The 27,960-nt window shown below is 40.6% G+C and overlaps 1 protein-coding gene across 2 annotated transcripts in view; it reads left to right on the forward strand.

Moving 5' to 3' along the window:
- The window catches only part of TRAPPC9 (trafficking protein particle complex subunit 9), an 832,591-nt gene that overhangs the window by 335,177 nt on the left and 469,454 nt on the right, over positions 1-27,960 (forward strand). For both annotated transcript variants that reach the window (XM_084622016.1, XM_084622015.1), the window contains exon 19: positions 15,473-15,583. In XM_084622016.1, coding sequence (XP_084478142.1) covers positions 15,473-15,583 — 111 coding nt within the window. The remainder of the gene's footprint in view (positions 1-15,472; positions 15,584-27,960) is intronic.

Genomic DNA, 27,960 nt, shown 5'->3' on the forward strand with positions numbered 1-27,960 from the left:
TGATAATCAAGGTGGGCCATTTCCAGCACAAATCCAGGGTTTAACAAGAACATCTGGGGGTGGGGGGGTAGGAAATAACAAGGGAAAATAGGTTACCTTGCATAATGACTTAGCCACTCCCAGTCTCTATTCAAGCCTAAGTTAATTGTATCCAATTTGCAAATGAATTCCAATTCAACAGTCTCTCTCTGGCGTCTGGTTTTAAAGTTTTTTTTTGTTGTAATATCTCAACTTTCATGTCTGTAATCGCGTGACCAGAGAGATTGAAGTGTTCTCCAACTGGTTTATGAATGTTATAATTCTTGACATCTGATTTGTGTCCATTTATTCTTTTACGTAGAGACTGTCCAGTTTGACGAATGTACATGGCAGAGGGACATTGCTGGCACATGATGGCATATATCACATTGGTGGATGTGCAGGTGAACGAGCCTCTGATAGTGTGGCTGATGTTATTAGGCTCTGTGATGGTGTCCCCTGAATAGATATGTGGACAGAGTTGGCAACGGGCTTTGTTGCAAGGATAGGTTCCTGGGTTAGTGGTTCTGTTGTGTGGTGTGTGGTTGCTGGTGAGTATTTGCTTCAGGTTGGGGGGCTGTCTGTAGGCAAGGACTGGCCTGTCTCCCAAGATTTGTGAGAGTGTTGGGTCACCCTTCAGGATAGGTTGTAGATCCTTAATAATGCGTTGGAGGGGTTTTAGTTGGGGGCTGAAGGTGACGGCTAGTGGCGTTCTGTTATTTTCTTTATTATGCCTGTCGTGTAGTAGGTGACTTCTGGGAACTCTTCTGGCTCTATCAATCTGTTTCTTCACTTCCGCAGGTGGGTATTGTAGTTGTAAGAATGCTTGATAGAGATCTTGTAGGTGTTTGTCTCTGTCTGAGGGGTTGGAGCAAATGTGGTTGTATCGCAGAGCTTGGCTGTAGACAATGGATCGTGTGGTGTGGTCAGGGTGAAAACTGGAGGCATGTAGGTAGGAATAGCGGTCAGTAGGTATCCGGTATAGGGTGGTGTTCATGTGACCATTGTTTATTAGCACTGTAGTGTCCAGGAAGTGGATCTCTTCTGTGGACTGGACCAGGTATTTTGTCATGCTTTGTGTGTATAAAAAGATCTTCTACACTTTCCACAGTATGCATCCGATGAAGTGAGCTGTAGCTCACGAAAGCTTATGCTCAGATAAATTGGTTAGTCTCTAAGGTGCCACAAGTACTCCTTTTCTTTCAGCAGAAGGTTGATTTTCTTTTTTGGTGGTTCGGATTCTGTAGTTTCCGCATCAGAGTGTTGTGCTCTTAAGACTTCTGGAAGCATGCTCCACACCTCATCCCTCTCAGATTTTGGAAGGCACTTCAGATTCTTAAACCTTGGGTCAAATGCTATAGCTATCTTTAGAAATTTCACATTGGTATCTTCTTTACATTTTGTCAAATTTGCAGTGAAAGTGTTCTTAAAATGAACAACATGTGCTGGGTCATCCTCCGAGACTGTTTTAATATGAAATATATGGCAGAACGCGGGTAAAACACAGCAGGAGACATAAAATTCTCCCCCAAGGAGTTCAGTCAAAAATTTAATTAACACATTATTTTTTTTAATGAGCATCATCATCATGGAAGCATGTCCTCTGGAATGGTGGCTGAAGCACGAAGGGGCATACGAATGTTTAGCATATCTGGCACATAAATGCCTTGCAATATCAGCTACAAAAGTGCCATGTGAACACATGTTCTTACTTTCAGGTGACATTGTAAATAAGAAGTGGGCAGGATTATCTCCCGTAAATGTAAACAAACTTGTTTGTCTTAGCAATTGGCTGAACAAGAAGTAGGACTGACTGGATTTGTAGGCTCTAAAGTTTTACATTTTTTTTGTTTTTGAGTGAAGTTATGTAACAGAAAAAAATCTGTTTGTAAGTTTCACTTTCACGATAAAGCAATTGCACTATGCTACTTGTATTAGGTGAATTGAAAAATACTATTTCTTTTGTTTATATTATTTTTATTACAAATATTTGCACTGTAAAGTGATCACTGTGCACTTTGTATTCTGTGTTGTAAATGAAATCAATATATTTGAAAATGTAGAAAAACATCCAAAACCATTTAATACATTTCAATTGGTATGCTATCGCTTAACAGTGCGAATAAAACTGCAATTAATTTTTTAATCATGATTATTTTTTTAAATTAATCGCATGAGTTAACTGCGATTAAACAACGACCCTACTTTAAAGATATCTTTTCTTCACAGTTACCTAGTTCTAGAACAGTTGTTTAAAATTAACAGTTAATACAACCTAAAAGATAATTTCCTGTAGTTGTAATCTCCTATGATTTAAAATCTAATCTTTATCTTTATCAGTCATACAACATACCTCTATGCATTTGATAATATTAACTTACTTGACCAATGTGGTAACTTCATTAATACTTTGTAAACTTCAATAAAGATTGCAGGTTTAAAGTTTATAATTTACTTTTAGAATTTTCTTACTTGTATTTATTTTCTAGAATACATCCCTCTCATACTATGAAATGCAAACATGTTCAGGAGTGAAATAAACCACAGATTTAACTTTTTGTGATTAAGGTTTAATTTTGTACATACATCTTTTATACATTTGCATAGTCAAATCATGCAATTTTATTGCTAGGCTGATTTACTGAATACTGTGTTGTTTAAAAATGATGTGTAACACAATGGGGATAATTTTATTCTCTTTTTTTCAGTTGCACTAAGTAAGTTCATACCTGGTGCTAACTGAAAAATATGGTAAATATCAAATTGTGTGGATATATAGTTTGGGGATTGTGTAAATGCTTCTAATCCAATTGTGGGGGTGTTTACTTCAGGGACTCTGTAAATGTTTAACTAAACGTCTACATTGTTTTACAAAAATTCCACAGAACCAAGAAAAATTCTACAAATCTCTCCAAGGGCATCCACAACTTATTTAGTCTGGCTCATTGTATGGTAAAAAGATCTGTTGTTGTCTCTCCTATAAGAAAAGGAGTACTTGTGTCACCTTAGAGACTAACCAATTTATTTGAGCATAAGCTTTCGTGAGCTACAGCTCACTTCATCGGATTCATACATCCGATGAAGTGAGCTGTAGCTCACGAAAGCTTATGCTCAAATAAATTGGTTAGTCTCTAAGGTGACACAAGTACTCCTTTTCTTTTTGCGAATATAGACTAACACGGCTGTTACTCTGAAACCTGTCTATCCTATGTAACCATAAGGCTTTTAAGTTTTATAAACAACCTCCCCTCACCACTCCTTAAAAATAAATAACACTATGACTGGATTATGTATTTTTAATATGGAAACATATTTCATTTCTTCTTTTATACGTATTTTATTCTTTTGGGAGGGGGAGGGGGGGTTGTTTCCGCTTGTTCTTTCATTCAAGAATCTCAGAAAGCGTTTTCCACATGTTATTTATGCCTACCCTGCCCGACGTTTGTAGATGAGTAAATTAAAGTTCTTTGAAATGACCTACCCATTGTCATGAAGTGAGTCTGAGGCAAAGCTAGGAACCCAGCCAACTACAAGTCACCTGCTCTAAATCCTAGGTACCATGCCACTTTCCCAACACTCATTAGGATCTAAAGTTAGTTCTATTCTGATCTCGAGGTGATTACTGTGTTTAACAATGTAATATTGAGAAACTCACACATTCATTATTTTTTGTGTTAGGTAATGACCATTTTCCTTAACCTAAAATAAGACTTTCTTATTCCTTAAGTGTCGTTCTGTTGCCAGTGTCTTCTTACTGCACATGGCAAATATTTTACCCTAAAAAATAAAACAAACACTTTTTTTTTAATAGTGCTAACTTGATTTGAATTTAATGCTTCTATGGAGTCCAATTATGTACTTATGCATACTTTCTCTGCATAGTAGCAAGTCCTGGATAGTTGCAGTTCAGCAAAGGACTTCAATATATGCTTAACTATATTCACTGGCTTTAGTCCATCCGTATTCAACATACGCATCAGTATGTAAAGTTAATGGAAGCTAAGTGTGTAATCAAGTGATTGCTGAATAGGGATGGACTTCAGCACATGCTGAAGTAACTAAGCTGATGCATAAGTGCTTTGCTGAAAAAGGGCTAAAAATAATATACATATTTAAATCTCTTTTTGTAGGCAGCTTTTTTTCTGCAGCCCCTGCCGAAAGGTTCTTATTGTCCCTTTATTTTTACATACATGTGTTGACTGCATGTTCATAAATGCACTTTATTATTTTCATGTGCTCATCATCTCTGTCTGTATTTATTCTGTGCTAATGGTTTTGGTGATCAACAAAGTTGTTGTTTAGCTTTTGTGCTTCATAATACTGATTTCCCAGCACCAAGCCAAGTCATTTATCATACTATATTACATTTTAAAGTGCAAAATAGTAGAAATTTATCTTTTTCAGAACACGTGTGAATAAATGTTTCTCATTAAGTAAAACGTCCTTTGTTCCTTGATTTATTGATCTTGTCTCTGCTGACTCCAAATAGTTAGATGCTGTGAATTAGAAGTCAAAGTTTGCACTTATGCTTTCTCTCCTTATTTAACTTTTTTAATTAATTTGCATTGAACTTGTATCAGATTTTGTTGCTTAGGTATTATGTGAGATTTTAAACTGCTTTTTAGTTTTTATGAGATAGGCTATGCTTTTATAGCTTCAGATTTTCAGTTGGCAATTCACAATATAAAATATTGGTCTAGTTTTTCTGGGTTCCAAAAATATGCCATCAAAGTGTTCCTGGGGAATTTGAATGCAGTTGGGAAATGCATCTTCTTATTAAAGCTACTAATGTGACCTATACATTGAAACACAGTATTTTTTTATTTACTAAGAGATGATGTTCCCCACTTACTTATCAGTTACCTTTAGTTGTTGATGAGAGATTTGTTGACACAAAATTGCTCAAGATAGTTATGTCCCAGGCAGATTGTGAAGAGCTACAAGAGGATCTCTCAAAACTGGGTGACTGGTCGATAAAATGGCAGATGAATTTAATGTTGATAAATGGAAAATAATGCACATTGCTAAATAAGGAAGTGTTATTTACTCCTTCTCATAACACAAGAACTAGAGGTCACCAAATGAAATGAATAGACAGCGGGTTTAAAATAAACAAAAGGAAGTATTTTTTTCACACAATGCACAGTCAACCTCTGGAACTCCTTGCCAGCAGATACTGTGAAGGCCAAGACTATAACAGGGTTCAAAAAAGAACTAGATAAGTTCGTGGAGGATAAGTTCATCAATGGCTATTAGTCAGGATGGGCAGGGATGGTGTCCCTAGTCTCTGTTTGCCAGAAGCTGGGAATGGGCAACAGGGTATGGGTCACTTGATGATTACCTGTTTTGTTCATTCCCTCTGGGGCACCTGGCATTGGCCTCTGTCAGAAGACAGGGTACTGGGCTAGATGGACCTTTGGTCTGACCCAATATAGCCATTCTTATGTTCTTATGAGAGAACAATGCTACCCAAGTGATCAATTGGAAAAATACCATACAGACTTTTTCCTCAGTTATGTTTCAAATAGACTTAAATTTGGGAAATGATCTTTCCTCTATGATGTCTTAGATACCAAGGTGATTGCTGCCTTAGGAATACTTAAGATAGTGATGCAAGGTAAGTGAGAGATCTTTTATTGGACCAAATTCTCTCTCATCAACAGTTGGTCTAATAAAAGATATTACCTCACCCACCTTGTCTCTCTAGTATCTTGGGTCTGACAGGACTACAACAACACTGTGTAAAATGGTGATAACGTTTCCACCAGATTTAATTTGAGGGTGCAAATAGTAAGCTCACATTTTAGATGGCTATCTACTCTTACTCTCTTTCATATGTATGTGCTAACACATCCTGTACATTACACTGAAAAAGCTAATTAAAATTCACCAATTTACATCTACTATTCTTCTTTCACAAACTTGATTCCATATTAATCTTAGAAATGTAGTGCTGGAAGCTTCCTCAGGAGGTCATCTAATCCAGCCCCTTCTGCCTGGAGGCAGGACTAAATATATCTGGATTGTCCCTGAAAGGTGTTTGTCTAACCCAGGGTTTTTCAAACTTTGTCATAGTGAGCCTCCATAAGTTAAGAAAAAAATTATGCCTCCCCGTAGTTTATTAGGACAACACAAAGAACTGAAAATCCTATGTTTTGCAAGAATGAGTAACAAAGTAAAAGGGTTTTGATCAGTGTAGTTATAAGAGTGTGAAGGTCAAAAGTACTAATTTTGTTTCATGAAGCACCTTTCATGTTATCTCACAGTTCTGCTCATCAAGGGTACAGATTGTAGTAGCTAAAATAAAACTGGTGAGCGTGACTGAAAAAGTGACACAGGGCTTAATGAATGGCATCAGCCCATAAAAAAGCAAGAGACGAGTACATTAGTGTGAGAGTAACTGGACCAACTAACTGAAACAGGGAAACAGACCCTATTATAGAATTGATTGACTTACAGGAAGAGCGCCCAACACAGGAACACATAGGCAACACGTCTGGAGCCCAAAGGCCTTGGGAAACAGAGCACTCAGCAGGAGCTCTTAACTTTTGCCTTCCTGTCTTGCTATATACTGTCGTGGCTCTATCACTATACTATCTGATACACTAAAAAGGGCAATGTGACTGGCAGGTGAGGTGGTTGCCAGTGGACCTCTTGTGCTGGCGGGGAGGACTAGACCCCATGACAGGTGCTCCCATTGAATGGCACAACAGGACAGTGGTGTCTCCCAGTGCGCCCAGCCCTGCTGGACCACATGCTGTTCTAACTGCATCCCTATGTTGCATCCTTGATGGGATGATTGCTCTGATGTGCTTGTACGCTGTCCTGTCAATAAAGATATTGTAGCTGTAACTTATGTCACAGCAGATGTCCGAAAGGATTGTTAATGGCATCTGTGGCTTCTTTCCTCCTTGTATCTCATTTCATTGGCTCAGCTTTTCCATGTGACCATGCTGTGTTCAGGGCAGCGAGTCACATGGGCTTCATCATCTCTGCTCCTAGCAGAGTAGCCAGTTTCCACTCAAAGAAGGAAAATAGGTTGGTTTGGCATGATTTGTTCTTGACAAATCTGTGTTGCTTATTGCTTATCACACTGTTATCCTCTAGGTGCATACAAATTGTTTGTTTAATAATTTGTCCACGTATCACAGTTAATCTCATTTACCTCTGGGAGCTGGCCCTTTTAGCCTTTATCTGCACTGGCCACTGGGAGAACAAGTGATTGACTTGACTGAACCCCTCCATACCCCTTCGTATCTGGTGGTGTTGTGTGTTTGAATTTAGTAACAATAATAACAATGTGAGAAGTCAAAGTAACAAGCTCAAATGGAATTATGTAATCAAAGATTATCAGTCAAAGGTTTATACAGCACTATACAGAATACATAAAGTATACCTCACAACTTTTTGTGAAGAGTAAAAAGCTGACCCCATTTCCTTCATCTGTAACTGGTGGAATGCTAGCAGTGTTCATTCTCACTCTGACTCCCAAAACCTCTTTCCTTCTATAGGGTGTGAGACCCCCTAATATTTCCCTTTTGGAGGGAAAAATTACTTTCCCACAATGTATACTGTTTTTGATATCTCAGTTTACCTCATTACTTAAGGAATTTCTTTTGTGGTATCTCAGTTTACTTTATAAACCAGTGGTCCTCAAACTTTTGTACTGATGACCCCTTTCAGATAGCAAGCCTCTGAGTGCGACCCCCTTTATAAATTAAAAACACTTTTAAATATATTTAACACCATTATAAATGCTGAAGATGAAACGGGGTTTGGGGTAGAGGCTGACAGCTCGTGACCCCCCAGGTGGTAATCTTGCGACCCCCTTAGGGGTCCCTACCCTGAGTTTGAGAACCCCTGTGATAAACTATAAAGTAATTTTTAATGCAGTCATTATTACTGACAGCTGTGGCAACAGGCAGTTTTTAATGAGCTAAAACAACTTTCAGTGGGTCATTATTTCATTCATTTCAGAAAATATGTGCAATAACTACTGTGTATCAATTGCAGAACATAAGTGGATCATAGGCATCTATTGTTAATTACCCACTGTTGTTTGTTATAACATATTTCTGTAGGGTCCCTTCATTAGTTTTGAGGAATATCTGCCTGATGATCTGGACTTTCACAGACTGAGAGACTCTGAGAATAAAGGTACAGCCCAATATTTAGGCCATGTGTACACTACTGGCTAAATCAACACTGCTGTCATTGATGCAGCTGTGTTGATTTAGCCAGTCTGGTGAAGATAAGTTGATGGGAGTGTGCTTTCCTGTCGACGTCTGTACTCCATCTGCCCAAGAGGCAGAAGTGGACACCGCTGTGAGTCAACCTAAGTTACATAGAGTTCAGTTACAAAATTTACATAAATGAAGTTGCCTTAGAGCGTTAGTGTAGTTGAGCCCGTAGTTACCTCCATTCCTGAGCACTGATCAGACACTAAATTCAGTTTAAGGACAGAACTTTTCAGCTTCCTAGGTACAGGGGATTAAATTTATAGATAACCAAAGTCTCTTTTATGTTGTATAATTTACAAAATCATAAAAGGTTAATACTTACCAAAAGGAGCCTTTTGCGGCCACTGCTCAGCTGGTGCCCTCCTTTCGTTCCCTGCTTGGAAGGTTAGGACAAGGTGCCATTCCAGCTGTTCTTGCAATGTGGCCTGGAGATAGATGTACTGTTCAAAATGAAAAGTCTACAATTCTGGAAGTGAAACATTAAGGGATAATAATTGAAACTCCAGTCTACTAACTAGTCAGGCCTTCCACTGTGTAGTATCTTATCTTGGCTAACTATAAAGTTTCACCAAATTTATACTTTTGCATCCTATTAAAATGTTGCTGAATCAATCTGAATATGTTAAACAACCTTGATTGATAGTAAGTTTGCTGGATGGGACTTCTGGTCTTTGTAAAACGTGACAATTCAAAATTCTAATTGTTTTGTGCTCCATTGTATTTACACAATTGCCCAGTATTTCACTGCAACAAACCGTGACACAGCCTCATTTGCAAATAAAGATTTGGGGTGAAAAATCTGAATTATAAGTTTTAAAAAATAAAAGAGAGGGAATAAACTGATGTTTATTTTCCATCAGCATCATTTCAGCCTCTTCTTTACAGTGTTTTTGGCTAAACAATGGAAAAGTTCAGTAGTTTTTGAGTAATTTTTGATTTTGTCCTTGAGTGGCTCCAGTTCTTTAATTATTTCAAACTAGGTTTTCACTGAAACGGACAATGGAATTCATTAGCAGCTTTCACATTTTCTACAGTTAGAATGAGAAATAACCACCTAGAGAATTCAACACTGTGAAGACTGAAAAATATGATGAGCTAACTAGTTATATATATTGAATCATAGAATATCAGGGTTGGAAGGGACCTCAGGAGGTCATCTAGTCCAACCCCCTGCTCAAAGCAGGACCAATCCCCAATTAAATCATCCCAGCCAGGGCTTTGTCAAGCCTGACCTTAAAAAATTCTAAGGAAGGAGATTCTACCACCTCCCTAGGTAACGCATTCCAGTGTTTCACCACCCTCCTAGTGAAAAAGTTTTTCCTAATATCCAATCTAAACCTCCCCCACTGCAACTTGAGACCATTACTCCTTGTCCTGTCCTCTTCTACCACTGAGAATAGTCTAGAACCATCCTCTCTGGAACCACTCTCAGGTAGTTGAAAGCAGCTATCAAATCCCCCCTCATTCTTCTCTTCTGCAGACTAAACAATCCCAGTTCCCTCAGCCTCTCCTCATAAGTCATGTGTTCCAGACCCCTAATAATTTTTGTTGCCCTTCACTGGACTCTCTCCAATTTATCCACAACCTTCTTGTAGTGTGGGGCCCAAAACTGGACACAGTACTCCAGATGAGGCCTCACCAATGTCGAATAGAGGGGGACGATCACGTCCCCCGATCTGCTCGCTATGCCCCTACGTATACATCCCAAAATGCCATTGGCCTTCTTGGCAACAAGGGCACACTGCTGACTCATATCCAGCTTCTCGTCCACTGTCACCCCTAGGTCCTTTTCCGCAGAACTGCTGCCTAGCCATTCGGTCCCTAGTCTGTAGCGGTGCATTGGGTTCTTCCGTCCTAAGTGCAGGACCCTGCACTTATCCTTATTGAACCTTATCAGATTTCTTTTGGCCCAATCCTCCAATTTGTCTAGGTCCCTCTGTATCCTATCCCTGCCCTCCAGCGTATCTACCACTCCTCCCAGTTTAGTATCATCCGCAAATTTGCTGAGAGTGCAATCAACACCATCCTCCAGATCATTTATGAAGATATTGAACAAAACCGGCCCCAGGACCGACCCCTGGGGCACTCCACTTGACACCGGCTGCCAACTAGATATGGAGCCATTGATCACTACCCGTTGAACCCGACAATCTAGCCAAGTTTCTACCCACCTTATAGTGCATTCATCCAGCCCATACTTCTTTAACTTGCTGACAAGAATACTGTGGGAGACCGTGTTAAAAGCTTTGCTAAAGTCAAGAAACAATACATCCACTGCTTTCCCTTCATCCACAGAACCAGTAATCTCATCATAGAAGGCGATTAGATTAGTCAGGCATGACCTTCCCTTGGTGAATCCATGCTGACTGTTCCTGATCACTTTCCTCTCATGCAAGTGCTTCAGGATTGATTCTTTGAGGACCTGCTCCATGATTTTTCCGGGGACTGAGGTGAGGCTGACTGGCCTGTAGTTCCCAGGATCATCCTCCTTCCCTTTTTTAAAGATTGGCACTACATTAGCCTTTTTCCAGTCATCTGGGACTTCCCCCGTTCGCCACGAGTTTTCAAAGATAATGGCCAATGGCTCTGCAATCACAGCTGCCAATTCCTTTAGCACTCTTGGATGCAACGCGTCCCGCCCCATGGACTTGTGCACGTCCAGCTTCTCTAAATAGTCCCTAACCACCTCTTTCTCCACAGAGGGCTGGCCATCTACTCCCCATGTTGTGATGCCCAGCGGAGCGGACCTTGTTCGTGAAGACAGAGGCAAAAAAAGCATGGAGTACATTAGCTTTTTCCACATCCTCTGTCACTAGGTTGCCTCCCTCATTCATTAAGGGGCCCACACTTTCCTTGGCTTTCTTCTTGTTGCCAACATACCTCAAGAAACCCTTCTTGTTACTCTTAACATCTTTCGCTAGCTGGAGCTCCAGGTGCGATTTGGCCCTCCTGATTTCATTGCTACATGCCCGAGCAATATTTTTATACTTTTCCCTGGTCATATGTCCAACCTTCCATTTCTTGTAAGCTTCTTTTTTATGTTTAAGATCCGCTAGGATTTCACCGTTAAGCCGAGCTGGTCGCCTGCCATATTTACTATTCTTTCGACACATCGGGATGGTTTGTCCCTGTAACCTCAACAGGGATTCCTTGAAATACAGCCAGCTCTCCTGGACTCCTTTCCCCTTCATGTTAGTCCCCCAGGGGATCCTACCCATCCGTTCCCTGATAGACCCAGGCCAGTTGGGTACAGCAGAATAGCAGAAGGCAGATATACTGTCCACTGGATTAACAGTTTTCTGTTCCCTGACTGACCAGAGCAGAGGCTGCTCCAGGCTAATGAGAACACCTGACTCCAATTAACCTGGAAAGAGTCAGGTGAGGCCATTAAGCTAATGTGACCCCCTGACTCTAATTAAGGCCCCTCTGATAATACAAAAGGGCTCACTCCAGTCAGGCAGAGAGGAGCCAGAGGAGAGGAAGTGTGGTTGAAGGGCTGGTTAATGAGGACACCCTCAAGTCATTGGTAAGGGAGCCCTAAGGTAAGGGAGAAGCAGGAGAGCTGTGGGGAAGTGGCCCAGGGAAATGTAGCAACTCTGGCTGCCAACAGCTGCTACCATTAGGGTCCCTGTGCAGGAATCCAGAATAGAGGGCAGGCCCGGGTTCCCCCCAACTCACCACTACAGAAACACCTCCCTCCTGGGAGGGGAAAACATGCCCCTGTCAGGAGAGGAGGCTAAACTGTTTTGGCATGAGGCTGTCGGAGCAACAGAGACTGTGGGAGTTCTTTCCCCAACCTCCATTGCTGGCTTATGATGAAAAGGGCTCAGTAGACTGTATCCCTGGCCCTAGAGAGAGAAGGGCTACATGGAGGGTTGCAATGAGCCTCTGAAGCTAGCATAAATTGCCTGGAAGCGGGGGACAAGGTCAGAGCTCTGCCACAATATATATCTATAGGGCCCTACCAAATTCACAGGGCATTTTGGTCAATTTCACGGTCACAGAATTTTAAAAATAGTAAATTTCATGATTTCAGCTATTTAATTCTGAAATTTCACGGTGTTGTAATTGTAGAGATCCTGACCCGAAAAGGAGTTGTGGAGTGCTCACGAGGTTATTTTAGGAGGAGTTGTGGTACTGCCACCCTTACTTCTGCGCTGCTGCTGGCAGCGCTGCTGCCTTCAGAGCTGGGCAGCTGGAGAGCAGTGGTGGCTGGCCGGGAGCCCAGCTCTGAAGGCAGAGCTGCTGCCAGCAGCAGCGGAGAAGTAAGGACAGCGTGGTAGGGTATTGCCACCCTTACTTCTTCGCTGCTGCCTGCAAAGCAGGGCCCTCAATCAGCAGCCACCGCTCTCTGGCCATCCAGCTCTGAAGGCAGCAGTGCAGAAGTAAGGGTGGCCTGGTATGGTAAGGGTAGCAATGCTGCGACCCTCCTAAAATAACTTTGTGGCTCCCCTGCAGCTCCCTTTTGGGTCAGGACCCCCAAATTGAGAGAGGCTGGTCTCCCCTGTGAAATCTGTATAGTATAGGGTAAAAGCACACAAGACCAGATTTCACAGCGGAAGACCAGATTTCACCGTCTGTGATGCGTTTTTCATGGTCGTGAATTTGGGAGGGCCCTCTTTATATAGAACCACGTTAGATGTCCCACCCGTCTTCCAGAAATTTCTATCAACCAATCCCAGTCCCACTTCACCATTCAGAACTCCACCCACTCTTATCTTTTCAAGGACCAGTGACAGTCAATTTTACTTACTAGCCACTCCCTTCAATCACCAGTGACTCATGTGACAGTCTGTACACCTATGTTCACCCCTTTTAAGAGATTATGCTAAATTTTGTATATAGTATATACAGTATCAATTAAAAACTCATGAATTGCTGATCATTGTTGTCCTGGTAAAATATGTGTGGCAACATTGTATGTAAAGAGATAAGATTCCACTGTACAATATTACCAGGACATGTTCTGGAGGGCAGTGATAAGTTCCGCAGAGACAAAAGGCTAGCCAATGCCTCAGCCAGGTGTCAACAAGATCAAATTCACCATCACCTGATTAAGTGGCCACTCTTTGCAGTAGAAAGGATGTGGGCAAAAGATCTACATTTTGACAAAGAATTAGCTTGATGGTCCTGGCCATGCAGTTTTTCTGTCTCCTGAACATCAGCTGGAGATGATTCTTGCGCAAGAGGAAGGGCTATAAGGGGAAAGGACATATGTCCCAAATCATCTCACCGTTGCTCTCTACCCATGGCAGCATCAACCCCTGAAGAACAAAGAAGCAGCATTGGACTGGGAAAGGGAGGGAGATCCTGAATGAAAGAGGTTCAGGTAGTAAGACTGTTGGAAAATGTGGTGAGAGAGACCTTTTGCTTTGTATTTACATAGCTTGTTAAGTGAGGTGTTAGTTGTGTTTTACCTTTTATTTCCTTGTAACCAATTCTGGCTTATGTCTCATTACTTGTTGTCATTTAAAATCTTTTTGTAGTTAATTAATTTGTTTTGTTGTTTTATCTAAACCAGTTTGTTTGGATTGAAGTGTTTGGGAAATTCCATTTGGGAGAACAAGATTTATGCATATCATTTTCCATTAATGAAATGATGGACTTTATGAAATGAAATGATGAGCTTTATTGTGCAGGAGGGTTCTGGGTAGTACAAGACTCACATTTCTGGGAGAATGTCTGGGACTGGGAGTTTGCTGATGTTACCCTGCAGTGTAATTCAATAGCACTCATACAATATAGCTGGGAGTGATTTACATGCTGGAGGCTGTGTGAGAGTAGACCAGGAGTGGTTGGTCTCACAGCAAAACAGTGTAAAAGGCACCCCAAGTTGGGGAATTGAGGGAACCACAGCTGTCCATCAGTCCAGATTGACCCTTGGTAATGTCAAAGCTCCATCCATTCCCCTCCGTCCTTAGGGTTCTGAACAGTTATATAACAATTTTTTCTCTCATTAGTCATAGCAGACATAACAAGAATCTCAGGGCTGGTCTACATTTAAAAAGCTGCACCAGTGCCACTGTAGCACTTTAGTGAAGACACCACTATGCCAGCGTGGGGAGAGCTGCTTCTGTCAGTGTAGTTTAATTTACCTCTGCAAGAGGTGGTAGCTATGGTGACGGGAGAAGCTCTCCTGCCAACATAACACTGTCTACACTGGAGGTTATGTCGATATAACTACATCGCTCAGGGATGTGGACATTCCACACCCCTGAGCGATGTAGTTATACCTATATAAGGTTGTAGTGTAGACCTAGTGTTTTCATTACTTCCCTTCTACTTTCTCGAACAGTTGAGGTTTTCATTTACAGATTGAAATTGAAGCCTAATGTTTCTACTATGAACATTATTCATATTATGTTCATGTAAATACTTCATTTAAAAATAAAAATAACTAAAGCTTCGACAAACAGTGCACTTCTGGAGCCCTAATTATTAGACACAGAGACAATTTGGAGGGGGTTCAGAGAGAAGAGCAACAAAAATAGTTTACAGCCTGCAGGGACTGATTTTTCAGTGAAGATCAAAAGTGAAATTTGGAAGCTCCATTTCTTAAGACTTCTAAGAACTCAACTGAACAAAATTCTAGTAAACCTACAATAATGAACAATGCTGCAAAAGATGTTCTAGATAAATGGTTCCCAGTTTGGTCTCTGAATCAGTTGTTCATGAAGTGCGTGCTAGTGGTTTGTAAAAAATTGGGTGGGTTTATAACATGCTGTTGGCTTTCCTCCTTGTTTCCAGCTGATTCTGCTGTCTGTCTTCATTTTCTCTGAAACAGCACTAATCTTAGTAGTTTGGGTCTTAAAAGGACTTTGTCAACAAACTCGTGTATATTAAAACTGTCTTAAATGAGCATTCAAAGAATTGACAAAAAAATCCATTGTTTAATGGAGGCAGTCTGCTAATAAAGGTGGTGCTGGATTGTACTTGGTACTTTTGAGGATATTTAGGAGTGATTCCACTAGATTGGTGACAGACATTTGCAGATCATAAGTATCATTAAATTCTGCTCTTGTTCAACTATGCATACTCTTTTTAAATTTCAACAAGGTTTAGTCATAGTTAGTTTTAGAGGAAAAATTAAGATACTAAAATTGGAATAGATGAGGGTAAATATAACTTTAAAGATTCAATCATATATGTAATTCAAATACTTCATTATGTGTTACTAAAGCTACAGTATTAATTTATTTTACCTTTCCAAACAGCACCCGACAATGCCATCTACTCCTTGATGTCTTCAATTCAACTGAACATGAGCTGACCGTTAGTGCTAAAAACAACGAAGACCTAGTTCTGCATGCGGGGGAATGTCAACGGTAAGTGCTTTTGGCATTAAAGAGATACTGCTATAGCTTTATTCTCTCAACTTTTGTGAACTATTCATTTTTTTAAGATCATTGTACAGTTCAGAGACTGTAATCTATTTTTGTTTCTCTGAAGATACATCTTTGAGTGCTAAGAATTTCTCGGTGTAATTTATTTTGTCTGCAGTTTTCATGCAGTAAAATTAATTGCAGAGTACAAGGTGATTGTTACTTGTGGAGCGAAAGAGTGGGTTCAGCATTGTACAAATGACGTGGACTGTTGGATTGACTGGCTATGTTTTCCTAAAACTTTCATAATATAATGGCTCTTGATGCACTTTAAACACAGCGTATTTTGATGTTGAAACCTCCGTTTTTATTTATTGAAATAGATTGAATTCACGGATATATAATCTTTGCACAGAATAGACCTTTCTTGATTCAGTTTACTTCTACCATAACAACCATTCTGGGAAAAGGAGAAATGGACAAAAGAAAATGGAAAGAGAGAAAGAGAAAACAAGAGCAATTACAGTAGGGTAGCTCTGCAGTCTGTTCCCTTCATTCATCTCTGTCATAAATATAAAGGGAAGGGTAAACCCCTGTAAAATCCCTCCTGGCCAGAGGAAAAATCCTCTCAACTGTAAAGGGTTAAGAAGCTAAAGGTAACCTCGCTGGCACCTGACCAAAATGACCAATGAGGAGACAAGATACTTTCAAAAGCTGGGAGGAGGGAGAAAAACAAAGGGTCTGTGTCTGTCTATATGCTGCTTTTGCCGGGGATAGACCAGGAATGGAGTCTTAGAACTTTTAGTAAGTAATCTAGCTAGAGATGCGTTAGATTATGATTTCTTTAAATGGCTGAGAAAAGAATTGTGCTGAATAGAATGACTATTTCTGTCTGTGTGTCCTTTTTGTAAGGTTTTGCCTAGAGGGATTCTCTATATTTTGAATCTAATTACCCTGTAAGGTATCTACCATCCTGATTTTACAGAGGTGATTCCTTTACTTCTATTTACTTCTATTTCTATTAAAAGTCTTCTTGTAAGGAAACTCAATGCTTTTTCATTGTTCTCAGATCCAAGGGTTTGGATCTGTGGTCACCTATGCAAATTGGTGAGGATTTTTACCAAACCTTTCCCAGGAAGTGGGGTGTAAGGGTTGGGAGGATTTTGGGGGGAAAGACGTGTCCAAACTACGTTTCCCAGTAAACCCAGTTAGAGTTTGGTGGTGGCAGTGGTTATTCCAAGGACAAAGGATAAAATTAATTTGTACCTTGGGGAAGTGTTAACCTAAGCTGGTAAAAGTAAGCTTAGGAGGTTTTCATGCAGGTCCTCACATCTGTACCCTAGAGTTTAGAGTGAGGGAGGAACCTTGACAATCTCTTTGGGCACTTATCTAGGCAGGAGGTCTTAGAGGTATTCCCATCTGCTTTCCTAACCTGTCCACTTAACAGTTGTTAGACTATTTGTTCCCAAGGGCAGGTACCATCCTTCTTTAAAATCTGGAAAGTGCATGGCACATAATGGACGCAGTCCTAAACAATTAATAAATGGTGTTGAGACCATTACCCTATCAATCAAATCCTTCCTAAGACCCCACTTCTTCTGTGATGCTTATAAGAAGTGAATTTATTTTATCATTTGGGGAAAATCAATTTTGTGATGCCGAAATATTAACAAGAGGCTTCCTCAAAAGTTTATGCCTCTCATACAACTAAACATTATATTGTCTGAGTAAAATATCCAGCCTTCCAAACTGTCCCTCTACCAAAATAGCCATCAATTACATATTTGTTCCCCCCCTTCCTCCTCCCAGGTTGTGGAGAGAGGTGAGTTGGTGTGTGTCAAGGTTCCTTCCCCACTCTGAACTCTAGGGTACAGATGTGGCGACCTGCATGAAAACCTCCTAAGCTGACTTTTACCAGCTTAGGTTAAAACGTCCCTAAGGTACAAACTATTTTACCCTTTGCCCTTGGACTTCCACTGCCACCACCAAACTTTATCTAGGTTCCTGAAAAAATTAGAGTTTGGAAACGTCTTTCCCCCCAAAATCCTCCCAACCCTTGCACCCCACTTCCTGGGGAAGGTTTGGTAAAAATCCTCACCAATTTGCATAGGTGACCACAGACCCAAACCCTTGGATCTTAGAACAATGAAAAAGCATTCAGTTTCCTTACAAGAAGACTTTTAATGGAAGTAAAAAAGAATCACTTCTGTAAAATCAGGATGGTAAATACCTTACAGGGTAATCAGATTCAAAACATAGGGAATCCCTCTAGGCAAAACCTTAAGTTACAAAAAAGATACACAGACAGGAATATTCATTCTATTCAGCACAGCTGTTTTCTCAGCCATTTAAAGAAATCATAATCTAACGCATCTCTAGCTAGATTACTTACTAAGTTCTAAGACTCCATTCCTGTTCTGTCCCCGGCCAAAGCATCACACAGACAGACCCAGACCCTTTGTTTTTCTCCCTCCTCCCAGCTTTTGAAAGTATCTTGTCTCCTCATTGGTCATTTTGGTCAGGTGCCAGCGAGGTTACCTTTAGCTTCTTAACCCTTTACAGGTGAGAGGATTTTTCCTCTGGCCAGGAGGGATTTTACAGGGGTTTACCCTTCCCTTTATATTTATGACAGTGTGAGTTGGAGAAATGAGTCTTGTGACAAAGTTCCTCCTCTGCCTTGGTGGGTCCTGTGCTTATTGGCAGTTTTGCTCGCCTCAGAGGTTCCTGGCAGCCCTCATTTGGCCATTTTCGTGGCTCAAATTTGCTGTTCAGTTAGCCTCATCACTGTCCAGCATGGGGAAAAGGAAGAACAATCCCCATAGTCTCTGCTGATCCACCTAGTGGATTGGGGGAACAGGCCAGAGATCTTCTCCTCTGATGGAACCAACCGTCCAGGTCAACTCCTCCGGTATCAAGTAGGGAGTTGGGGGGGTGAAGGATGGGGGGAACTGGGCCCGCCCTCTACTCCGCGTTCCAGCCCAGGTCCCTGTGGATTGCAGCTGTCTACAGTGGCTCCTGTAACAGCTGCGTGACAGCTACAACTCCCTGGGCTGCTTTCCCATGGTCTCCTCCCAACACCTTCTTTATTCTCACCACAGGACCTCCCTCCTTATGTCTGGTAATGCTTGTACTTCTCAGTCTTCCAGTAGTATGCCTTCTCACTCTCAGCTTTTTGCTCCCAGCTCCTCGCACACACACCACAAACTGAAGTGAGCTCCTTTTAAAACCCAGGTGCCCTGATTAGCCTGCCTGTCTTAATTGATTCTGGCAGCTTCTTGATTGGCCTCAGGTGTTCTAATCAGCCTGTCTGCTTTAATTGTTTCTAGAAAGTTCCTGATGGTTCTGGAATCTTCCCTGTTACCTTACCCAGGAAAAAGGGACCTACTTAACCTGGGGCTAATATATCTGCCTTCTGTTACTCTCCTGTAGCCATCTGGCCTGACCCTGTCACAGTCTACACCGAGTATTTCGGGAATTTAGGCAGAAAAAGGTTTCCTCGGTTGATGGTAGCGGAATCTGGCTCTTTCTGAAAGGTGGTTCTTCGCCATCTTCTCCATACTCTGAAACAAAAATTGAAGATGAGAATCAGGTTGATAACTGACAAGTGTCAACATCAAGTGATTTTTTTTAAGTTAAGATATGCACTTCCTTAAGAGTTCTCAGTATTCTGCCCTACTTAAAGGTGGGATTGACAGTCTGCCTCCAAAGGACCCAGTACTTCCCTTTAAGCTTTCATCAGCCAAGAAGACCTAATGTCCAAACAGGGTGTGGAATAGAATTTTCTGATCACATCCAGAACCTCAGTGAACACCACAGTTCTAAATCCAGATAACTTTTGGCGTTCAACTTCTCAATATCCTGTTTTACTGTCATTGATGTGGGCAACTTAGTCTTAATTCAAGTAATTTTCTCTGCAAAATAACCACAAATTTGCTCTCAGCGAGGGGTAGTCAAAATCAGCCCCTGTGAGAAGGCAAATTTCATTAAACAGTTTCTCTACCATATGGAATGGTGGCTCTTCTCAAGAGGTTGCAGATGCTTTGCCTCTCACACAACTATACCTCAAGACCTTAGGAAACGTTTGTCCCAATAAATCATCTTTGGCCCAGGATTTCTGCCATTAGCTCTTTAGCTGTCCCGCACCTCACAAATCATTTTAAAACCAAGATTACTTGTGAGGATGAAACTATCAAAGGGGAAACACTCCAATACCATTGATAGTGGCAGATTATCAGAATAAGTTCCTCACTCCTCTAGGAGAATAGTAATACATTTTCAAACTATTGGAGCCTATGATTTTCCATGAGAGGAGTACATTATCCAGCCCTTTAATTCTAACGCAAACACTAGATCCAAAGCTGAATCTGCAGCTACCTGGGACAGCCCTGTAACCCTCATGTTGGCCACAAAATCCTGAACTGAATATGAAGATTCATCTTCTTACGTCAGTGTTGAAATTATTGGGTGTTGTCAGCCTGAGTGACTCCAGAGCCACAGCATTCAGGAAATCCATTGTCTCAAATTGAAGCTGCACTTTTGCCATTTGTTCGTTATAGAATTCACCTCTTCCATGATCCCTGCATTAAATAAGACCATAATATGCAGTCTTGTCTTCCTTATGTTTAATTAAAAAGATAAAAAGAAAAAACTTAAACACTCACCAAGATATGCCATGCCTAACCATAGTAAATGTGTGATTGTGCTGCTGTGTCCCTTGTCCTTCGTTTTCACATCCCTTCCATATTGTTTCTGAACCTCAGTCGTATTTTAAAAAATCCTGTAAGCTCTTTGGAGTAAGGACTAAATCTTTCTACATCTTTTGTGAGGAGCCAGCACAGATTTGGGTGGCATAAAATAATAAATTGTAGTAATAGAATCATAGAACTGGAAGGAACTTTGAGAGGTCATCTAGTCCAATCCCCTGCACTCATGGCAGGACTAAGTATTATCCAGACCATCCCTGACAGGTGTTTGTCTAACCTGTTCTTAGAAATCTCCAGAGATGGAGATTCTACAATCTCCCTACGCAATTTATTACAGTGCTTAACCACCCTGACAGTTAAGGAGTTTTTCCTAAACCGCCCTTTCTGCAATTTAAGCTCAGTGCTTCTTGTCCTGTCCTCAGAGGTTAAGAACAACATTTTTCCCCCTCCTCCTTCTAACAATCTGTTATGTACTTGAAAACTGTTATACCTCTGTCTTCTCTTCTCCAGGCTAAACAAACTCAATTTTTTCAATTTTCCCTGATAGGTCATGTTTTCTAGACCTTTACTCCTTTTTGTTGCTCTTCTCTGTACTTTTGCCAATTTGTCCACATCTTTCCTGAAATATGGTGCCCAGAACTGGTCACAGTACTCCAGCTGAGGTCTAATCAGCATGGAGTAGAGTGGAAGAATTACTTCTTGTGTCTTGCTTACAACACTCCTGCTAATACATCCCAAAATGATGTCTTCCTCTGCCCTGCCCCCCCCTTTTGTTTTTTTGTTGCAACAGTGTTACTTTGTTGACTCCTATTTGGCTTGTGATCCACTATGACCTCCAGATCCCTTTGCGCAGTACTCCTTCTTAGGCAGTCATTTCCCATTTTGTATATGTGCAACTGATTGTTCCTTCCTAAGTGGAGTACTTTGCATTTGTCCTTATTGAATTTCATCCTATTTACTTCAGACCATTTCTGAATGGTTCAGATAATTTTTAATTTTAATTATACCCTCCAAAGCACTTGCAACCTCTGCCAACTTGGTATCGTCCACAAACTTTACAAGTGTATGCTCTATGCTATTATCTAAATCATTGATGAAGATATTGAAGAGAACTGGACCCAGAACTGATCCTTGTGCCCCCCCCTTGGTATGCCCTTCCTTCTTGACTGTGAATACTATAATACTATAAACACCTTTTAAAAATAGGTCTATAGCACAGTGACCCTTTATTGGGTCGATAAATTTGAATAAATGGCTCCTTTTATTTTTTTATTTAAGTTTAATAATTTTAATTTAAATAGTCTGAAATGCCAATGTCATAACAGATGTAAACATTTCCAAGTACTTTAGTCCTCCAGTAGGGTCATTTATCAAGGAAAAACTTCACAGCTTGTTCCATGTTTAAATTTTCATATTATATGCTCCTATCACAATAATGTGATTTTAGTCTCATCGTAAAATATTTGAATGTTTCAGAGTAGCAGCCGTGTTAGTCTGTATTCGCAAAAAGAAAAAGAGTACTTGTGGCACCTTAGAGACTAACCAATTTATTTGAGCAAAAGCTTTTGTGAGCTACAAAGCTTATGCTCAAATAAATTGGTTAGTCTCTAAGGTGCCACAGGTACTCCTTTTCTTTTTATTTGAATGTTGTAATCTGGGTTATAAATTGCACATTACTATGCGTATTTTGTATTAATTTATCTTCTGTTTCACAGGATAAGTACTTTTAATTGTAAGCATTACTGCATAGCTCCTACTTTGTTTCCATAGTTCTATAGATAGTATAATTGAACATATAGGCAAACTTAAATTGCGTTTAAGAAGGCCCTGAGAAGATTACCAAACCGCTTCAGTGAGAAGACTGATTTTACTACCCAGAGGACAGTATGAAAAATGCAGAAATTAGCCTTTTTCAATCTTCCTGGCTGTCCAGGGACAGGGTGCACTGGGCTTCCCAACAGAGCCTTGGCACTGGATTCTCACTTGTCCCTTTTTTTCTGTCTTATGGACTACCCTTTATTAATATCTGATTAGGTGTTTGACATATTCACCTCTAGTCAATTTTTAATTCCTTGTTCTTTCTCCATCGCCAGTATCTCCATTATTTCCTTTGTCACCCATCATTAATATTTCCCTCATTTCTCTTCTGTTTTATCCCTATGCATTCCCCTCACTCTCCAGCCCCTTCTTCAGGGCTTGTCTACATAGAGACTTATTGCTTGGCCAACCAGGGTATAAAATCTACATTGTACTAGCCTGCCACGCTAACTGGCCATGGTGGACCATGTTACAATGCACTACTACTGCTTGAAATAGGCTGTGGAAAGCATAAGCACTCCTGTATCATTCCACTCAACATAGCAAAGCTTTATTTATCTGGTGTTTTAAGAAAAGTGTGCAGTTCTCTCCCTTCCCAGCCACCGCTGTAATAAATTAAAACGCTGACTGCAACAATTGTCTTATTCTGCAAAATAATGCAACCCCGGGGGCTCCTTAGTGCTACAGTACTACTCTACTATGGCTAATCATTCTCTGAGTAACTAATGAAGGTTACAGGACAGCCACTGTAGTTTGAAAAAACATATATTTGTATATGGAATGTTCAGTGGTTACCATTAAATAAATATTTAAGAGTTACATAACAATAGCATCTGTGAGAGCATGTTCCTTTTTTCTTATATGTAGAATAAGGAAATATGAGGAATATACTTGTCTTATAAATTTCTATTCCTTATCCCCTTTGTCTTGGAGAAATGACCAGCAGTTCAGGGGTGACCAGTTAGCATGCTTCTTCTATCTGAGGAACACAGAAAGAAACATAAATTCTGGCAAATCAAGTGTAAAAGTATAATTCGTACTCCTGGGAGTATTCTGCGCCAAAAAATTAAAATTTGCAGAATTTTAAAATATTGTGTGCAGAATTTATTTGTCACAATAACACTACATAATCACGCCAGTTTCAATCATTTTGATAATTTATTTCAAAATACCTGTCAGCAAATATGTCTGTAACTATACAGAAACACATACAAAAATTCCTCTGGGAGTAGAGTTAAAGAAACCCCTATGACAACCCAGTTCCTGTTTCTCTGCCCCCCTTCCCCCCCCCAAGCCCAGCTGGAGGGCCAGACACCCACAACTCCTCCCCCCGAGACCCCAATCGTGGGGCCCTTCTTGCCCAGGCACCCGCCCACTCCTCCTGCAGAGCCCAGGGATCCAGAGGGAGAAACAGCCTGATGCTTGGTCCCAGACTAGCACAGTGTTTCCTGTGCACCACCCTCTCTTTCCTTCAGGGCATGCTGAGAAACTGCAGCTGTCAGGAACCCTCTATCTTCCTCCCCCTCCCCCAAGCAGTGTCTTCTATGTGGAAGTTGGGCTCTGCCGGGTCCAATGGTCCTTAGTGGCTGCTAGCAGCACTGCAGCCCATTTCTGTGAGGGAAAGGAAATTCTGCACACACAGTGGCACAGAATTCCTCCACGAGTGAATTAGGTAGGCCAAAAAGAATTAGAAGAGCAACTAGTAAAAGAAAAAATAATTGCTGTTCATTTTTGTGTAAGTACATGAGAAGCAGAAAACCTGCCAAACAACAGTGCAGCCACTGGATGATCAAGATGCTAAAGGAGCACTCAAAGGAGATGAGGCCATTGCAGAAAATCTAAATGAATTCTTTCCATTGGCCTTCGTTGCAGGGGATGTGAGAGAGATTCCCACACCTGAGCCCTTCTTTTTAGATGACAAAATCTGAGGAATGGTCCCAGATTGAGGTCTCACTAGAGGAGGTTTTGGAACAAAGTGACAAATTAAACAGTGATAAGTAATCAGGACCAGATGGTATTCACCAAAGAGTTCTGAAGGAACTCAAATATGAAATTGCAGAACTACTAACTATGGTATATAACACTTAAAGCAGCATCTGTACTACATGACTGGTTGGTAGATAATGTAACACCGATTTTTAAAAGAGATTCCAGAGGCGATCCTGGCAATTATAGGCCAGTGAGCCTAACTTAATTACTAGGCAAATTGGTTGAAACTATACTAAAGAACACAATTATCAGTCTCATAGATGAATGAAATATGTTGGGGAAGAGCCAACAGAGCTTTTATAAAGGGAAATTATACCTTAAAAATCTATTAGAATTCTTTGACAGTGACAACAAGCATGTGGACAAGGGTGATCTAGTGGATATAATGTACTTGAACTTTCAGAAAGCCTTTGACAAGGTCCTGCAGCAAAGGCTCGTAAGCAAAGTAAGCAGTTATGGGATAAGAGGAAAGGTCCTCCCATGGATCAGTTAAAACTGGTTAAAAAATAGGAAACAGGGGGTTGGAATAAATGGTCAGTTTTCACAGTGGAGAGAAGTAAATGTCAGGGTCCCCTAAGGATCGGTACTGGGACCAGTGCTCTTCAACGTATTCATAAATGATCTGGAAAGGGGGGTAAACAGTGAGGTGTCAAAGTTTGCAGACCATGCAAAATTTCTCAAGCTAGTTAAGTCCAAAGCAGTGTGCGAAGAGTTACCAAGGGGATCTCACAATACTGGGTGACTGAGCAAGAGAATGGCAGATTAAATTCAATGTTAAGTGCAAAGTATTGCACATTGGAAAACATAATTCCAACTATACATACAAAATAATGCGATCTAAATTAGCTGTTACAGTTCAAGAAAGAGATCTTGGTGTCATCGTAGATAGTTCTCTGGAAACATAAGCTCAGTGTGCAGCAGCAGTTAAAAAAGCTAACCGTGTTAGGAAACATTAGGAAAGGGATCGATAAAACAGAAAATATCATAATGCCAGTTTATAAATCCATGGCATGCCCACACTTTGTATACTGCATACAGTTCTGGTCGTCTCATCTCAAAAAATGGTAGGGGTGTGTGTGTTTGTGTGTGTGTATGTATGTATTAAAAAAAAATTGGAAGAGGTACAGAGAAGAGCAACAAAAGTGATTAGGGGTATGGAAAGCTTCCCTGTGAGGAGAGATTAAAAAGACAAGGACTGTTCATCTTGGAAAAGTGATAATAAGGGGGATACGATAGAAGTTTATAAAATCATGAACAGTGTGAAGGAAGTGTTGTTTACCCCTTCACATAACACATGAACCAGGGTTCACGCAATGAAATTAATAGGCAGCAGGTTTAAAACAAACATTAGGAAGTACTTCTTCACACAATACATGGTGATCCTGTGGAACTTGTTGCCAGGGGATGTTGTGAAGGCCAAAAGTGTAACTGGGTTCAAAAAAGAATTAGATAAGTTTATGGAGGATAGGTCCATCAGTGGCTAGTAGCCAAGATGGTCAGGGGCACAACTCCATGATCTGGGTTTCCCTAAACCTCTGACTACTCGAAGCTTGGATTGGATGACAGGGTGGGTCACTCGATAAACCACCCTGTTCATCTGAAGCTTCTGGCATTGGCCATTCTCAAAAGACAGGACTCTGGGCTAGGTAGTCCGTTGGTCTGATCCACTGTGGCCATTCTTATGTTCTTATTGTTCATCTTTGTGGCAGCGGAGCTGGCAGGGATATGCTTTTTATCCTTTGCCCAAATCCCCAAGATATCTTCTTGGGAGTGCACTTCATACTTCCCTTTTCAGTAGCTGTGGAATTCAAAATGTTCCTATGGATCCTGCTATTATGATGGCCACTTTCTTCATTTGGAGGCCAGGTACACTTGGAATATACTGTTTTACTGGAGAGTTTGGTGCTCTCTGTCCCCTTTATAAAATATTAGTTGGAGGGTAGGGGCCAGGATTGCTGGCCACCAAACCATCCAGTGGATGAAAGTAGTGGGATCCTTGGGAGAGGAGTGTGTCTTGGCTTACAATTTCAGTTGATTATGTTTTGGATTCATTGGAAAGATACTCTCAAGTGCTGCAAAAGAACACAAAATATATTTTTCAACTCATCAAACTTTAATAGCTGAGTTTCTTCCGGCTCTAATATATACATTGAAAGTTATTGTTTACGTCACTGGTAGCTTGTGTGAGGGGTTGTAATTGATGCTGGTGAACTTCTGGGTAGATTGAGTGATGTGTATAGTAGCCTCAGTTAATTAAAATATGTTCGTTGTATTAGAATGATGTGTGTCTATTTTGCGAACCTACTCAGTTGAATACACCTCTCATGATAGCGAGAGATATGGGCTTTATTTTATATATATGGTTTTGGGCAAATTTGTCTTAAATCACTTTTCTATGTGACCGGAGTCTCCCATTTGCAAAGTTTTTCGAGAAAATCACTTGTACATTAGATTCTAACTTTACCATTTAAAGTGTGTGACACTGTATCTGCAGGAAAATTCCACACTTGGCTATAACCTTAGTAGTATCATTTTGTAGTCTTTCTGCCTCCCCTAATGCTGTTTAGCTGTTACATTAGTTTTCTTTAATGTAGGAGATGCTGCTGCTCAACTCTACAGGAGACTATTGAAGGACTCTTTTGTAAGAGTGTTGAAATGTGATGAATGTAATCAGTAGTAACAACTTATTTGTCATAGTCTTTTGGTGGTTACTACAAAATTAAAACAGCAGAATGTATCAGACAGAGCTCTTGAAAGGAGCTGTATTATGTATGTTAACAAAAATAATGTATTGCCAGCAGCAGTGATTTTAATTTATTGAAAAACTTAGTTATGGTAATTATTGTGTTTCTTACTTGATTATCAAGCCATTAAAATTAAATTTCATGACAACCCTCGTTTACGTGTAAATCACTTTGTAATTTATGGTAATAGATGTTATCTCATTACATGCCTCAAGATATCTAGTTTTGTACAGCATATCATGCATTGCCTTTGAATTTAAATTCTGTGCACAGCATGTCTGGCACTGAAGAATCTCAAACAACATAATCAGTGGAAAGATATTTATCATGGTGATGATCTCAGTAGCTCAACTTTAACTCTGTCATCTGTCTTTGTGGTGCACCATAACTGAGTTAGGAAAGTCTTTCATGCATATGAGATAAACAAAGATTCTACAGTCAAGAGCTGCAGGTGTCATAAAAGGTGCAGAGGCTAAGAATGGTTTGGTCGATTAAATGACTGGCAATAAGGAGATCCAAACACTGTTGCTGACCAAGTGACATCTTCCTATGAAAGAATGTCTTGCCAAGTGTAAAGGATGTGAAAATCTGAATCTACTTAATCTGTTAGAGGTTTCAGCTTTATATGAATTGTCTGTTTCTCTCCTAAAGAAGTTGTCATCATACAAAGAACTACTCTTACTTTCAGAATACAAGGGTCCTTGAGTGAAAGCTGAGATGAAGTTAGAATAAAATTTATAAAATTTTATAAGGTGGCCCCATCTGGAATGCCCTCCAGCAGCAGGCTGCAGCAAGACAGAATGCCTGCCTCAATTTCCCTTCTCCTCCTGCCCATGAAAGGAACATAGTCTCCCATTGTCTAATGTAGAGCCCAGCTCTGGGCATAATTTATTCACGCACGCCAGTGCAATATTCCTCTCCCCCCTTCCAACCTTTTAGAAAACCATTTTCCAGTTTACACAATAAACATACAGCAGGTGTCTCCCAAATCCCTTTCCAGGGATGATATCAGCAAGTCAGCCAGCTGAAACTCAATAGCAGGACTGTGTTCTCAGTGGCTTTGGCTCCTGTTTCAGGACCCCACTCTCTAGATGTCACTGCCTGAGGGTGGCTGGTCTTCCTGCTG

This window comes from Lepidochelys olivacea, assembly GCF_965140295.1.
Source record: "Lepidochelys olivacea isolate rLepOli2 genome assembly, chromosome: 2".
In the NCBI taxonomy this organism is placed as follows: Eukaryota; Metazoa; Chordata; order Testudines; family Cheloniidae; genus Lepidochelys; species Lepidochelys olivacea.